Below are 17,106 nucleotides of genomic sequence, written 5' to 3'. Positions count from 1 at the left end.
GCTCACTTCCTTGTTTCGTGTGATCACTTGGCACATGACTTCAATCATGATGAGACAACTGCCAAAATCTTACATGTCTATTTTCAGTATCCATCCTGCTGGCCCTTACATCAAAGAAAGCGATTTCAGACAAATGTGTGTGCAGTGTGTGTGAGTAGGGATGAGACTGGGTGAGATTCTATTGATACAGTAACCTCATTGATTCTGCCTATCAGTCTGATTCTTTCTTATTGATTCCTGATACATTTTCTATGCGGAAAAAACATGCCAGCATCAGTAAAAGGTACTGACGGGCTCAGAGGCATACAATTCGGAGAGACTGTAAAATTTGGAACTGGTGCTCGATTCCTAACCCTTTGTGTAAGAAGCATGTGTTTATTTACCTCCACCCTGCGCCTCACTCCTATATAGTCAGCCTCTGGTGGTATCAGTGTGTGGAGCTCTGTCTCATAGGCTCCCTCTCCTCGGTTCGCCGCGGTGATGGTCAACGTGACCAGATTGTCGTCTCCAATCACCAGCTCTGACCGGTCCCTGTGTGTGAGAAAAGAAATTAGCCATGTAGAGGACACGGGAAATAAAGCACTTTGCTGCAGATACATACAAGAAACTTCTACTACTGCTGTGCGTTTTTTTTGGTAAAATCTGATCAGTACTGGTCCAATAATGGTCAAAATCACTGGATCAGATATCAGAACAAAGGACAATCTGATACAGTCCATTAGGGCTGCCCCCTGAAAAGTCAAAGATTCGAATCATTAATCAGAGCCCCCTCACTCTATTGAAATTCAAACAGTTTTTTTTTTTGTTCTTTTTTGTCAGTCAGTGTGCATTACAATAACAGGATTAAACAGATAGAGGCTTACCAAAATGCACAGCGATATCAGAAGGATCTTTGTGACAACATGTGCTGGTGGTTAACTAATGCAGGAGTGTGAAACAGGTGGTTGGTAATGTTTCAGATTAGTAAGTTGTAGCCAGTATTTTGGGGATAAAATTCGTACTTAAAGGGTGTTTCATGTCTGTAGTTTGGTTTGCTTGGTCCAGACCGAGGGAAAAAACCCCACACATGGTTAAATTTTATTTCTAGTGTGCTTCATGTTCACATTGCCTTTTTAGAAACTCACCAAGAGGAAGGAAGGAGGAGAAAGCTTTACTGATGACAGATAACTCATTGTTTTTATTAGTCGTTTAGCTTTTGAATTCGTGCTAAAATCATATATCTTCTATTATAAAACCCCATGGTTTCTTCATTTGCTTTCACACCACAAATGAACCACATCAGAGTCTGTTTGGAACCGGACTGAGCCCCGCCTTTTCAAACAGTCTCGGTCCAATTGCTTGATCCACACCAGGGTTCAACTGGCAGCTTTCACACCAGTCCAAACAAACCATACTAACCAAGAATAAAGGACCACGGTCTGTTTTAACCAGACCAAACAAGGTAGGTGTGAAAGGCCCCTAAATTTTATTTTGAATGTTTCAGTGGTGCTGACCAATAAAATATTCTGCTAAAAGTTCTGTGTGTGTGAAAAAGTTTAAATAAACAGTAACTCCAGTTGTATGAGTATGTGTAGACGTATCAGCCGCACTAATATATACAACGCCCACAACTGAGTCATTTTGTGGGCAATGTATATTAGGGATAGTAGAATATTTATTTCTCAGTTTGACCGTGATGTTTTTTTAGATGACTTGGTTAAGCAAAGTGCATCCATTCAAATGTATTATTAATAGCTTAGCTGTTTAAGAGGTTGCTGTATTGGTATCAGTATTAAACATGAGGAAGTGGTATCAAGCCATCCCTATTAAAATTCAGACCTGTTTAGGACAGTTTTCAGGATTGTTTCATGTGCAACACGCTCTGCTGCATGGAATGCAATACCCCCGACCCTTACAATAACCCCAACAACCTGTGTGCGCGTGTGTTAATGCATGTGTGTCAGTCAGTAGAGGGTGACAGGATGTTTGTATAACACTGCCATGGAGATATCATACAGCTGGAAACACCATAGAGAGTAGGCTTATTCACATACACACGCCCACAGACACACATATGGTAAATGGATCTATAATGTGAGCAACTTCAGTTTAAACTCTGCTCATTGTGTGAGGAATAACAGACATACTTGTTCTGGTTTAGCTGTGTGTGCATGTGTGTCTGTGTTTGTGACATGTGAAGTGTTGAGTGTTTACAGGTTGAGGTCAGAGTGCGTGGCTGTGTCAGTCTTACATGCCGGCAGAGAGCTGGAGGTCGGGGATACAAATATTGTCGTCACCGCAGTCCAGGAGGATGTAGGCCTGAGAGGAAGAGGGGCACAGAGAGAGGGGGGGGGGGGGGGGGGGGGGTTGTCATGAGGAGAGTTTGAAGGTACACTGGCTATCATCATGAAACCAAAAATAGAAACAAACCTAACAAAGACATGCCAGGATGCAGGTGCTGTATACATATAGACACATAACATGCACACTAGAAGTCTGCTCTCCAGGTTTTGGGCAGTAGAGTAAGTTTTGAGTTTGGTTTGGGCCCTTTTGTTGCACTGAGCTTGGGGCTGAGGTTAGGTTTGGTCATTTTAAAATGTAATTTGGTAATAAAAATGCTCTATTTCTCTCTCTCTATGGTTACTTTAATGGTTTGCATCTGTGGGTGTTATGTGTTGCAATTAGGACAAGCAATAAAAACACAGTTCAGCTTGACAAGCTGATGGTGAGTAATGAAAAAATAAAGCAAATACTCAATCGAAGCGAGGCTTCTTCAGTGAGGTTAAATGACCTATGGTGCACTTGCGTGCAAGAGAACAGTTCAGTACTGGAATAAAAAATGAAGTAATAGCTCAGAAACTTAAAACTTCTGGCTATGTATTTGAACACTTTCTGCAAGTGGAGAGCTGAGTCTAGATTTGAGTTTTTGGTGTGCAGCCAGTCTTTTCTTCCTTTTTATTCTTTCACATTGTCTATGTTTGACTGACCAGCACCTGACTAAATTACACTGCTGCATGTGACTCCTGATTTTCTTACGGTTACATTCTGGATTATAACTGGTTGACCAGTAAAGTTTTGCTTGGAGAGAAGAAAGCCAAGCCAAAGTTGAGCTTGATATTAAAGGACCAGTGTGTAGAATGTAGCAGCGAGCTTGCAGATTGCAAACATTTTGAATTGCCAGCATGTAGGAGAACTTATTTTGCCCTTGAAATTGTGGAAAATGTAAAAGGCTGCATCTAGAGCCAATGTTTGGTTTGTCCATTCTGAGCTACTGTAGAAATATGATGGTGGAACATGGCATCACCCTAAATCTTACACACTGGACCTTTAACAGGATAGGCAGATTGTTTTTTATTTGTTGTAAAGCCTTTTTTGTGTTTAAGGCATGCATATTCATCAAAGAACAAGTGACTGAAATATGGCTGAGTCTAGTCAAGTCAAGTCAGTTTTATTTATATAGCCCATAATAGGCCACAAATCACAAATTTTCCTCAAGTGGCCTTAAAATGGTCCATCTATCCTCAGATCCTTGATTCAGTATGGAAAAACTCCCCAAAATAAACCCTTGGACAGTGTAAAAATGAGAGAAACCTCAGCGGGAGCAACAGTAGAGGGATTCCTCTTCCAGGATGGACATACATGCAACAAAGGTAAAACACTATGCATATGCTATATATACAGTATATATACTCACATGCTCTTGAAGTAAGGTGCTGCTGTAATGGTTGAGAACAGGTGGGAGGTTTTGGCGATGGGAGGGTGGAGCCAAGCTGTAGTTCAGAGCCAGGGAGATTGGGGTCAATTTGTCCCTGAACTCATCGTCCTCCTGAGACAGTAGACAGAAAGCTTAAATAGTAAACTGAACAGCTGGATGGCTTCTCCTCCTTAAGATACACACGTTATGCAGATCTCCTAAATTTGAGTTTTTATATGTGTGTAATTTGCTCACTTTCAGATAGATGGTGTAGCTCTGGCATGCACGTGGCCGGTTGTGACCGAGTGTTAGGTGCACTGTGCGCTGAGGAAGCTGGGTGTCCAGGAACAAAACCCTCTTAACTGCGCCTCTGATGCCTTTCAACCAATCCAGTTGCAGCTCAGCTCTCAGGTCTGGACAGAAGGTAATGGGATGAAGAAGTGAGAGGAAAGCATGGCAATAGTTGTGATCCCAGCCTTAGTACCCAAAACATTTGGTCCCAGGAACTAAAAGGTTCGTCCAGCATGTTGTTGACTCCACTGCGATTAGGCAAATTAGTTTGCTGAGGCACGAAAAAGCAACGGCTGTTATAATACATCATATGTGCGTGTGACTATACAACAATGATGACGCCATATAAAGTCACAGACAGGCATTATTATTTGTGCCACACTGCAACAGTAAGCACAGAGGACATTAAAGTTGTGCTACTTTTGATTGTGATTTACTGCCTTGCAGTGTTGAAGGACAATGACCATAAAAGAAACCGGTTTGGGGCTTCAGATTTTTAAAAATGATGAGTAAAATAAAATGCTGAAAGTGCTCAACCAATCAGAAAAGTTCAGCACTGCAAGCCCCACCCCCAACATTCCTGTACTTTTTTTTTGTACAAGTACTACCTGCCGAGAAGGTACTTTTTAAGGGGCTAAATATTGCCCCCAGAACTTCATTTAGACCCTGGTCCCTGGTTAAGTTTCCTGCAGTGGTAACACAGCTGATGAGAGTTCAGTAAGACAATCCAGCCAATCAGACACTCCTTAACTGTTGGAACCACATGGTCCAATCCCTTTATGTGTATAACTTTCCATTAGTAACGAAGTAAGGAGGCGTAGGCGTTTTACTCTGCAGAGTCTCATTAGACAGTGGAAACAATGTACTTTACACCTCCACTGTCTGTGTCTGTCAACCCAATTCTTGTTTCCGCCCCTCCCTCCTGAGTTAGTTCTCCATTTTGATCAGTTTGGCAGAGCAGCGGTCTCACAGCAGGAAACTCTAATGAGATGTACTACAGAGCTGACTCTGACTGCTGTCCCACCCTCTGTGCTTTCCCCATTTGCCCCCCTCTCTTATTCCAGCACATTGTGCACAGCTGCTTACCTACAGAGCTGGGGATCCCCACTCCACTCACTGCTGCACACACCTCCACATTCAGGCTGGAGGAGGAGGAGAATATTAGAGGGATAAAAAGAAAAGACAAGACAGTTAGAAGATCGAAATAACTATTAGCATATTATTTATGATCAACACATTATTAAGATGAACTAGACGTCCGTTCACCCACAGCCACACTGATGAGTTGAACAAAATGCACAAGTGCCTAAAATATTTGCCCACACAGGATATTACACATACAAGATTAGTAAACCATCAAATTTTGGGGTGGCTGCTTTAACTAACTACATCTTGCAAATCAGATCCTCACCAAATGGGTTGGTAAACCCTTGAAATCTTCTGAAGTACAGATGATCTAAATGTGAGTGTAGCAACTTTGGTATTATTAACTTTTTGTCGCACTTTTTAAAGTCTCCCTCTACTAAAAACAGCTTTTCTTCTTGTTCCTACAGTTGGATGTTCGAGCTTCACTGTGCAGAACGATGTATGTACAGTGTTTGACACTAGAAGGATGTTTTTCACATTTATCTGCTGAAAGTGGAAACTTTCTCTGTTATCACTGAAAATCTAATTATAAGGGGTGGGCCTTCAAACATGATTTGATGAAGCATCATCACAACTAGTTTGGAGGTCAATCCTGGTCCAATTTGTAACTTATACCAGTGTGATATACAAGATGCCACTGCACCCTGGAGCAGCAGGACTTTGAAAATTGACTTTGAGATTGCAACTGTGATATCATTTGTAATATTAGAGGGAATTATCATTTTTAAATTCATTAATTGAAAAACATGTTTAAATGATTATGGTGTGAGTTTTGTTGTTTGTTCGTTGTTTTCTTAATTCTGTAGAATATGATATGTAGACTAGGACATCTCTGCAGCTCAACAATATTGCACTTCCTGCAATTTGAAGACTGCAGTGTGCCAAAATGAAATTTTGATCAAATTTGGATGAACTGTTCAGCGCTAGTACAGATACAGATACTATGAATGGTCTTTAAAGTGACATGTGCAATAGGAACATTTTTAGAAATGAATAAAAATCCCATATTCATAAGTACTGGCTTTTTTTGCATAGAAATCATATCAGATACACAATACTGTTCCAAGCAAACTATTTGCATATACAGTATGTCTTAATAAATGTCTGGAAGTGATCTTTAAAACTGTAGGCAGTGCATTCTGGATATGGTTTATATGAATTTGTGTTGTCTTGTAAGCCAATGCAAGCTGGTCATTTATAAGAATTATCAGCATGAGTTTTGTGGTGAATGCACACTAAAAATTAGGTGCTGGTCATAACAGTAACTTATTTAGAAGAAATCATGACCGCACACTAAGCTCCAAGCTCCAAGCTCCATTACAACCACAGTTTTCCTTCATTATTTGTAGACATGCCAGAATCATAAATACAAACTATATAGCTATATAAATGGCCCATAAGCGAGGCACTTATTCTTGACTGTACTCCAGGGGTCAGTGGGAAATACCACTGAGGGCCCTGTGAGCCCCTCAATTAAACACATAGACATGGGAGACTGGGAAACATTTTAGCATTTCCTCTGTTTATATGTGCACGAATGTAAGTGTGTTATCACCTGTTTAATCAGGAACAGGAAAGTGACTCCCACACAGGGAGCTCCGTGCGGTTAATATCCACTAATCTGCAGGAGCTTACAGACGTAACGCTCCTGATTCTGCACCGAGGACTCTGCAGTACAAGGCATGAGGTAAATGACCTCATGTGATTATTGTTTGTTTGGTTTCAGCTCACAAACCCTAACATCCAAAACGCAGATGTTGTGGATGCTCGTGTGTTTGTTAATAATTAGGTTCCCCATTACATGACACAATGATGATGAGCTAGTTTCCCTCCGCTCTGAATGTGTGTGATGCAGATGTGAGTTTATGTGAAATAAAATGTAGGTTTCTGTTTTAAATATGGCTCCCTGAAGTCATTCTGACCTCTCTAGGTGGTTTCATGTACTTTTAATACTCTATGTGTTACGTGTAAGCATGTGTGTGTTTCGTGTTTTTGGGTGGGTGCGTTCAAGTGTGACTCTAATAAGCACTGTGTGTCAAACCTAAGTGTGTATCGTGCGGAAATGATCCCCATTTTACTGACAACAGCTCTAGCCCTTGGTTAGTCATTACTGTATGTAATTTTCCCCAAAATGCATCTGTTCTCCACCACCCTACACACTGTCACCCCCACCCCGGGTCCACCTAATGAGTAAGAATGTTTCATTTAAGACTGGTCATTAAGTAGCTGTCCCTCCTTTTCCACCACTCCTTCCTCCTCCCATCCAGCCCCAGTCTGTGCTGCTCATGCATCAACATTATGTTCAAGTCACAGAGCCGAGCATCTGACTTTCCGAAAACGAATTTCCCGGCAATCTTTGGAAAACCCAGCAATAATTGACTTTTTTGCCACTTGGGTGCAACAGAAACACAGCACTGACATATTACCATCTCTTTATTGTGACTCACAGGAAGTCAGCTGTTGGAATAAGCCTGCCATTCCAATAAACTATTCCCCTATCTGTATGTTACTGTACCCGCTGCTAGAAGAAACAACAGCAACCTCTGAGCTAGCAACCTACACGCTGAAAATGGCAAGTAAAATGGCAACTTACCTTTACCCTAACCTGGTCACTAATAGCATGAATGTACACAAGCTGTTGCCTTTATTTAGGCAAGGATTTAGCCATTTTTTAGGCAGGGCTCGCCTCCCCACATGCAAATATTCCACCAAAACAAGTTTCCCACGCCACTATTTTGCAGGGGAACCGTTGAGATCTTGGGATTGGCACCACCCAAGATGATTGCGATTAGTTTAAAGAAACAAAACAATATAGCCAGAACATTTTTTCCCATAATGGCTTCAGACTGTACTTCCCACAAGCAAACATTAAAATGTCAGTTTGTATGAGAATATAAAATATTGGAATGAAATATACATATGTCTGGCTACCATCAACTCCAAACTTGTCTGTTCTGTGTTAATGCAGAAACATGGTGGAACAACATGGTAGCCTCCGTCTAAGAGGACCTTTGCCCTTCCTAAATATAAAGAGCTCACTCTAAGGTATCAAAAACACAGCAATTCTTATTTTCATGTGTTTATACACTAATAAAAATATTCCATTTCTGCCTTATCCTGCCAATAAATCCCTGTAAATCTTACACACTGGACATCTAAAATGAAAAACGTGCAGCAGACAGAATATTTTTTTTATCAGGTTCTTTGCGGAAATATCGTTAGAACGGTGGTCAGTGTTGTTGAATGACCCTCTGGGTTTTTCAAAGAGCAACAAATTGCTGTTTTTCCAATGCTTGACCCTGTAACTCAAACGTAATGTTAACATATGAGAGGCACAAACTGGGGCTACCTCCCATCATGCATCTCTCCAGCTCTCACCGCAGGGAAACAACTAAAATGTCCAAAAAACTTCACCCCTCTACAACACAAAAGCCGCAGACATCCTTCAATTCTACGAGCTGCTGTTTGACTCCCTGCATGTGTGTGCGTGTCCCGTGTCCTCTCTGATTCCATACCTCCGACCAAAACTTTATGGCGGTTTATTTAAATAAGCTGAGTTTTGTTTTGACAGAATTCCACAGTTTAGTGCTCGCTGTCAATCTGACCGAAACCCCGTTCCCTTTTCACTCGCTGCCAACACTCACACACCACTACACACACACACAGACACCAAGGTGGCAACTAGCCGAGCACACTTATCCCATCCAGAGAGAGTCCTGCAGCAGTTCCAGCACCAATAAGTTAAGACCAACAATAGACTGTGGTGAAACAGCAGGAGCCTTTAGACCCCCCCCCCCCTTATTTCCCCTTAACTAAACTCACCCCACAACTGTTCAAAAGCCAGCCTGCTACCCACAAGAACAATAACATAATCAAAATAGACTTATGCAGTATCAAATTAATTGCAGAGTCCCATAAATCTGACTTTCCAGGTTATATGAGTGTGCTTTTTCAGTGTGCCTCTAACTTATTGCAATAGACACACAGACAAACAGACCTTGGCCGATGGCAGACGTCTGGAGCACAGGGGTGAAATATTTGTCACATCTGTCAGTGTGTGTGTGTGTATGTGTGTGATTTGTCAGTGTGTATAGTTTATACTGCGTACCATTTTATGATACAGTATAAGCAGTGAGATATCTGTTACAGCTCAGGGGTTTAGTGCAGCAATGGGCCTCATTATGCTCATGTTTGTTTTAGGCTCTTATTCCTTTAGCTTTGATTCACCTGCACACACAGGCCTGTTTCCATATTCCAAACTACAAATGAATTCTAAAAGTGTCTGGAGTGTTAACACTGAAAAAGCTACTAAATTAATTGTGGTCACTGATTTCACCTTTAATTTTGGCTGGAGGTTGGATGTAGTGTTGATGGGTGCTACTGTCCCACAATGCAATGCCCAAGGGATGTGGAGGAGAGACACACAGCTGGTAAATATTACAACGAATTGTGGACTGTGGTGAAGAGCTAGACGAACATATTTTAACAACAAAAAAAATCTTGTATAAATTCTCTGGGAAAACGATTTGTGTGTTTAATTGTCAGTTGTGCATTGTCAGTATTTTTGCATAAGTTTTTATTTGTTAGCATATTTCCCCCCTCTCATTAAACTTTGCAAAATGTTGTTTAGATTAAAATCTCATTTTCAGTAGAGATCTGGTGAAGAGGGCAGCATTGTTACACCAATAACAGTCCAAAACAATTAGTATCAACAAGCTAAGGCAACGGTCACACGCCACATTATTAAGATGCATGAACAGGCTCCAAAAACTCAAATCTAAAGCAACAGAAAAAGTGTTTTCCTGAACCATTAAAGGGATAGTTCAGATTTTTTAAAGTGGAGTTGTATGAGGTACTTGTCCACAGTCAGTGTGTTACCTACAGTAGATGCAGTCAACACACCCCAAGTTTAAAGATGCAGCAAGAGTACTGTACTATGTAGGAATCTTAGAAATGAACTGCTGTGGACAGGGTCTGCAGGAAAACATATTTTAGCCAACTAAAAAAAGGCCCACTTAAAAAAAAATATCAGTTCGTGTGTATGCTATATTTAGAATATTTCCACCACTTTGCTGTCAGACAAGGATTTTCTGACAGGAAACCGCTGTTACATAAGCCAAATATCACTTTCTTTAAAGTCACCAGACTCCAAAACCTGCAATTTTACCTCTGCCTTCATTTATTTGCATTACTGTGTGACTTCTGTGTTTTAGAGGTTTAGTTTGGATTCAAATTGACTTGAATTCACCAACAACAATCAGCTCTAGCAACTGCCCAAATCTGTTCTAACTTGGATTTCAAGTCTCACCCTCTAGGCAGCCAGGGGGAATTCTACATAAGTATTTTCTGTCACTCAACTTAATGTTTTGGCCAACAATGTAGCTACACGCTATAGGGTGGCGACAACATGGCAAAATAAGCGTAGGCATCAGAAGCTTGTATGTGTTGCATCCATAGTACATGTAAGAACAGCTGCATGGCTCAGCGAGCAGGAAACCTTTCTTCGTCAATATAGCACACACTGAGGAATTTAGTTCTTCTATCGACTACATTTACCATCAACACTGACAGGACATTCACATGAAACGTGCCAAACACATAAGAGACATAAGAAAGCATCTAGCTCTTCTTACCAGGTAACCATGAAATCTGTTTGAGGCAGCTGACACTGTCTGTCATCGGGGTTCAGGATTCTGGGAGTCAAGATCATTTCGGCGTCCACAGACACTACAGCTCGGGACCTGCACACAAACACACAAACACACGTGTGACACAAGTTCACATAAGAAAAACTCGAAAGTGTTACAGAAGTTCAGGAACAAAGCCTGAAACTTTTGTAGACGGGAGTCTGTAACATGAATATCTAGAAACCCCCTCTTATTTTTTTTCTCTGTTTTCATTTTTGGGGGACTTGAAGTCACATGATAGTTAAGATTTATTGTGTCATTTTGAATGCGATTGTCTAGCTGATGATGCACTGAGCAGTTTCAGGTGATCATCAGTCTGAGCAGTCCTCTGATTGGGTCACTGGAAAATTGTGGCAACTTCTATCTTTTTGTGTATGTGGAAATGTTTTGTTGCTGCTCAAAGTCGCTATTAAATAAATATGTCAGCAGTGTGAGGTAATTCTAATTGTTTTTGAAAGGAGACAAGACGCCTTGTGCATGCTTACCTGTACACCGCCACCTCGCCTGAGCCGAACGCCCCCACGATCAGGTCTGCAGAGAGAGAGAGAGAGGGAGAGGGAGAGGGAGAGAGACGGGAAAGAGAGAGCTTCAAAGAATGCCACAGATGGGACTGATTTCAAGGTCTCCAGCAATCTTCATCAAACACAGACTTCTCACGTTTAATATACACACACACACACACACACACACACACTTACATACACTGTGACATTACATTGACTTTCTGATATCACCATGCTTTTTCTTTCTTATCCTTTTCCGGTTCAGACTAAATTCATAAACACAACAAGCATTAATGTTTGTGAATTCAACATGCGTGTATGTGTGTGTTCATACGTGTGTGTGTGTATATGTGTGTTTGCTGCAAGACAGGGACCCCACGCTGCATTCCAGTGCCATTAGAAAGTTCACATCGCTCCAATCACATCTCGCTAAACAACATTTCCCAACAGCCTGCGTAGGAACGTTTCCTAATTGTAAGCAGCAGCAGATCTCATCTATATTAGATTTTTTATTTGTTTTCATGGGTTTTGTGATGAACACACACTTTTAATTGGCTCGCAGAGTTTAAAATAGAGCCCGTCTTGAATGGCTGCGGTTAGGGGACACATACCAATGAAAGCCGCACACACACATATAGACGCAGACACACACACAACTGCTGATTAAAACAATGTGAAACTCAAGAGAGGCACTTAATGGATACAAGCAACCACTGCCAGATGCAGCAAAACTAAGTTGTGTGATCTTGAGAAAAAGACAGAATAACTTCACGCTGCTCAGTGAGAGGAAACTGGGGCTGCAGCTAATGAGCATTTTCATGATCAATTAATAAGTTATTACTTTTATGATTGATTGATTATCTTTTGGCCTATAAAATTATAGAATGGTAAAGAATGCCAATATTCCAGACCCCAGAAACTAGAATTTACTCACTTTACAATGACATACATGTCACGCGGAAATGGTTTAACATGGATTCTTTCTAATGACCAGCAGGGGGAAACTCCACTGGTTGCAGAAAGAAGTCCGATTGCATATGAAAATGACCCCACTTCTCACTTTATTTATGACCTCAGTAAACAGTTTCCCAATGAGTTTATGATCTCAGTGGCTTGATCGTTTCAAGCACAAAGTTAATTTGGTAAATTATGGTCAGATTAAGGGTAAAACAGATGATAATGCAGGGTATGCTTTAAGGTAGGGCTACTGTGTGACTGACAGTCCATTGTCAGTTAGTCCGTCTAGTGCAACACACAGAGTTAATAAAACTCAGATCAAACTGAAATGAAATTCTATTACTACTTTGACTATTTCTCACTTAAATCACTTAAATCTTTCATAAACATAATGTAGTAATGTTGCATAGTAATACAAGAAAGTTCAAGACCAGGTGGTCAAGTCATATCAAGGTTTATGGACAAAAAACACATGTTACAGTTAGGTAAAGTTCATGGCTTAGGCAAAAATGGGTTCAGGGTTCTGGAGTGCCAGTGGACCAGGCGGCCGCCATTGTGTTTTCAGTTTTCGGCGGAACCAATCTGTAAAAACTAGGCTGTGCTGATAAAATATGGATCAATATTCTGTTACTACATTGCCTGTTTCTTGCTTATGATATTTTCAGAAACATATTTGTGTGCACTGTTTTGTTGCAGAAAGATTACGACAAGGAAGGCAACCATTACTTCAGATGAGCCAAAACTAAGCACCTGATCACAGCACGTCACCAACAGCTATATGCCGGTACGGTACTGTGCATGCTCTGGTTGCAAAAAACCAAGATGACGACCCCTGTAGTGGAAAACTTGCTTCATAACTGTCCACAAACCGATGGGTGATGTCACGGTGTCCACTACAGCCAGATATATGCATCTAGCAATGCACAAACCTGAACCAAATATTCACATTTAAGATTGAGAAGTAGGACCCTGTGAATGTTTGACATTTTGACCGATTATAAAAATCTTGTTTATTAATTTTCTGTTTTACAATTAACAAAAACTAATTGTTTTAGCACTAGAAGCAACTATCAGTACAGTGCTGATAACCTGCTGCAGGCAATATTGGACTAAGCTGGTGGAAGTGTCCTCTGACTTTGCTTGTCATTTGCTGCGTCCTCCTTCTCCTGCGTATTTAAGAAGAAAGGGACTAATTGAATCTGAGAAAGGCACATCTGTTTCTGCCTTTGGCTGCAGTCACTAAGTCCCCCTGAAACCACAACATTAAACATTTAGGCCCTGTCCCTCTTCCCCTGGGGTGAGCTATGTCGCTATGCGAGTGTGGCTATGTGTGAGTGTGTGTATTGAAAAGGCCTGCTATGAGAAAGGACCTCATGATGTGGGTTTTGTGGGGCAGTTGGAGAGGTACGGAAAAGGGGAGAGAAAGAACGCAGGAGGAGGAACTGGGGAGTGATAGAAAGAAAAGGAGGGCAGAGGATAGCGCACTTGGCCTTTAAACCGCAATCTGTGAAAGCCATCAGAAGCAAGGTGTGTTTTCAGCAGATGGAGGGGAGACGGTCCCAGTCCAAATTCCTCTGTCCATCCCGAAATCCAACTCCACTCCTGCCATAGGTGTGTGTTTGTCTGTCCTCCTCGTCCTCACTCTTTTTGTTTGCTCTCGAAACCACAACATGACATGAGACTGATTTAAGCGGCGGGCACCTTTGGGGTTAAGTGTGTGTGAGAGTGTGAGTGCGCGCATGGCTGCACCAAGGGCTAAATCAAATAACGGCCCACTTTCCTTTTCATGTCAATCCCATTTCCTTACACACAGGAAAGCTTGCCTGCCACTGTTGATTTGAGGTTAGTGTGTGTGTGTGTATGTGAGTGTGTGTGTGTGGATAGAGACACACTGAACCCTACCCGCTCAGAAACGACCTGACACACCAGTGCGTACACTCCTCTCATTGATGGCACATCTAAGTGCAGGTATACTCTCTGTAACTGAGCTGCTTCAGCTGATGGTGTCTGTCCCGGGCTGTGAAAACACAGCCTACATCCAGAGTTTAGACAGACTGTCAAGCTGTCACTGGCTGCCTGCCCTGACTGCCTGTTTGGCTGTAGGGGACTGGCCTCCATGATGAAATGCCAAAGGTCAATGGCACTCAGTGGAAAAGGAGGCGGTTTTGAGAGAGAAATGGAGGATTTCTTAATTCTTGGATGCAAGTGTGGGATTTTAAAGGTATTCAGTTACTTGCCAGCTATAATACATAAATACATAATGTCAATACTGCACTAACACTACCTTTTTGTACTGAGAAGTACATTTTTCACACTGCAGACAGGGGGAATTGGCTGTTCCAGACTGGGAGGATTTTTTCAGGATTTAATTTGGCAAGTTTAGTTTAAAAGTAGTCTACATTTGGCGTATAAAACTATAATACTGATGCAGGGTTCGACATTAACCATGGCACCACAACCCCTGGCCATAAAAAGTTATTCCTTCGCGAACGCAGTTACAGTTCCACAAATATCCCGATTCCTTTGCGCCTTTTAGTTCAACACTTTCCGAAAATGGTGAATAGTTCTCATCACCGGCTACCTACTGATATGCTGGCGAATTCTTACAGAAGGATCAGCAACAAAAATGGCAAATGGAAATGAAAGGAAACAGAAGTGTCTAGAATATGACACATTTTGCATAATTATCCACATGAGCTACCCAAAATGTATACTGGCCACCAAGAAGCTTGCAAAAACGTTGCTCTTAGACAAAGAAAAGGTACAAATTTTGTCTATTTTTACTGACTTTAAGCTGAAAAAACATCCAGCGTGGCCTGAAAATAAAGATGACCACTAAATCTACGAGCAGACATGGAGTCCAGTAATAAATTTTACACCTACTTACCAACCAAATTACCAACCTAATGACCCCTCACCACCAAATCACAGACCCCCACATGTCTTTGTGTCTGTGACTCTCCCAGCAAGTCGGTGTGATTGACAGGTAAAACACTGTCAGTTTTTGACCTCTGACATTTCAGCTGAACCTGAAATGCACCCCGGGGGCAATCTGACCCCCTACCGATACACAGCTGACCCTAACCTTAACTCCAGCCTTTAACCTGAGCCACACTGTCTCTTGGCCTCCACTGAACCAGTGAAACATCAACTAACTGCTGCTTCAGCGTCATTCTCACAATCAAAGATGCCTGATGTTCAGTTAAAGGCATACTATGCAGGAACTGTGCACTTATACTTTCTCTAATACAGAGACCTACATCTCTACTTGTCCCTGTAGGCTGTATTACTTTTTAAATTTTGCAGAGCAATAAGAGCTTTCCAGGTGATTTTTTTATTGTGTGTTGTACCAAAGTCTGAGTGTTTTCTTAAAGATTTACTTTAATGATTAAAGAGCCTACTTTCAGTAATTTTAAATATTTCTATGCGTCCAGTAATGTCACTGCAGCAAATATAGTTAATATTTAATCAGAAAAACTAAAAACTGCAGTTATAAACTTGACAGGACAGAGGAAACTCTCCAGGGGAAGCAGAGTCCAACCCATGGATTAACCACAGTGCCTGAAGTCCTAACTATTGTCAACTATGGTAGTGTGCAGGGTTTGAGGTCGGGACTCCTCAGCTCTCTGTCTGTGAGAGCAACAGAAAGAGTTTTACACACAGACTGAGGATCGCTTTGGCTGTATTCATGCAAAACCTGAAATTGTACAGAAGTGTGGGCTTGTTATTTGTGCTTAAGAGTGTAAACACCATGTGTTAATCCAGCATATTCTACCTCTTCATCTGTTATCTCTTTCATTTAGTTTGCTGCTGTAAACTATGGAGGAAAGACAAATATATGACATAATGTTTGAGGAAAAAAGAGCCATTAAAGCTAAAAGTGGAGCTTAATCACCATCCTTCCTTCCTTCTCTCTGTGCTCCTGTGGAAGACTAATGACATTTAACGTCGATGGGAGCATATGGCAGCTCGAGCAGGCCTCCCAGACGCCTGTGCAGTCCTCTCATAATGCCGATCAAACATCTCTGGCTCCTTTGAACAGTGTGACTTTACTACTGTGCTAACGACACTCCATGAGTGTGTGTGTGTGTGTTTCACTTCCGCCAGCCAGCTCTCTAATGACAGACGACACAAGCGCTGCACCGTTTGTGAGTGTGCGCATGTTTATATGGTGTGTGTGTGTGTGTTGGCTGAAAGCTCTGCCACCCGTGAGTTTCTACTCCACATCCTCCACCCAGCCCGAGTTTCAACCTGTAACCCCTGTGTGTGTATTTACTGTACAGTGTTTTCAATCCGGGGGTCTCTGATTTGCAGTGGGTCTGTGCAGGGTCTAGCTTTGACCCAGAGCCTGGCACACGCTCAACACACACTTTGTAGCCGCCAGTGAAACTGATCACAAGCCACACATGTGAACTGGTGTGTACTCGTGTGTGTGTATTTCCCTTGATATCCTGTTTGTGGAATGAAGAAATCTGTTATTATAGCCGAATGAAAAGGAAAAAGGGGGAAAGGGAGTGGGGGCAAAGAAAAGAAAAGAAAAGGTAAAACTAAACAAATTCTCCTTTTCAGCCTAATCGGTGGAAGCACAAAGCCAGGGTAATGCGGAGAGTGGAGGTTGGCTCTAAATTAGGGAGAAAATGAGGTAGTAAAACAGTGGTTTTACAGACCTGCTTTGCTTCAAATGGATTTTCTTTCTGAACTAAAAACTCATGTATATAAACAGCTTCACACTCGTATAAAAAATCCCTCTCCTTTTCAGGTCTCATATTATTGAAGTGAAGGCTGTAAAGTCATAAGGTGGAGGTGGCTGCTAAAGTAAAAAGGTGGCACATAAAGTAGAGAGCTGCTC

The 17,106-nt window shown here is 41.6% G+C and overlaps 1 protein-coding gene across 1 annotated transcript in view; it reads right to left on the bottom strand.

Annotated features, from left to right (window-relative positions):
- itga8 (integrin, alpha 8) overlaps window positions 1-17,106 on the bottom strand; it is a 56,858-nt gene that overhangs the window by 14,859 nt on the left and 24,893 nt on the right. The window contains exons 14-20 of the mRNA XM_084726925.1: window positions 11,283-11,328; window positions 10,744-10,851; window positions 5,051-5,106; window positions 3,929-4,086; window positions 3,674-3,805; window positions 2,231-2,298; window positions 384-531 (exon numbers count right to left, since the gene is read on the bottom strand). Coding sequence (XP_084583051.1) covers window positions 384-531; window positions 2,231-2,298; window positions 3,674-3,805; window positions 3,929-4,086; window positions 5,051-5,106; window positions 10,744-10,851; window positions 11,283-11,328 — 716 coding nt within the window. The remainder of the gene's footprint in view (window positions 1-383; window positions 532-2,230; window positions 2,299-3,673; window positions 3,806-3,928; window positions 4,087-5,050; window positions 5,107-10,743; window positions 10,852-11,282; window positions 11,329-17,106) is intronic.

The sequence above is a fragment of the Lutjanus erythropterus genome, chromosome 9 (genome assembly GCF_056507025.1).
Source record: "Lutjanus erythropterus isolate fLutEry1 chromosome 9, fLutEry1.hap2, whole genome shotgun sequence".
In the NCBI taxonomy this organism is placed as follows: domain Eukaryota; kingdom Metazoa; phylum Chordata; class Actinopteri; order Lutjaniformes; family Lutjanidae; genus Lutjanus; species Lutjanus erythropterus.
Note: the sequence above shows the minus strand (reverse complement) of the source record. Positions and strands in the feature narration are given on the sequence as shown.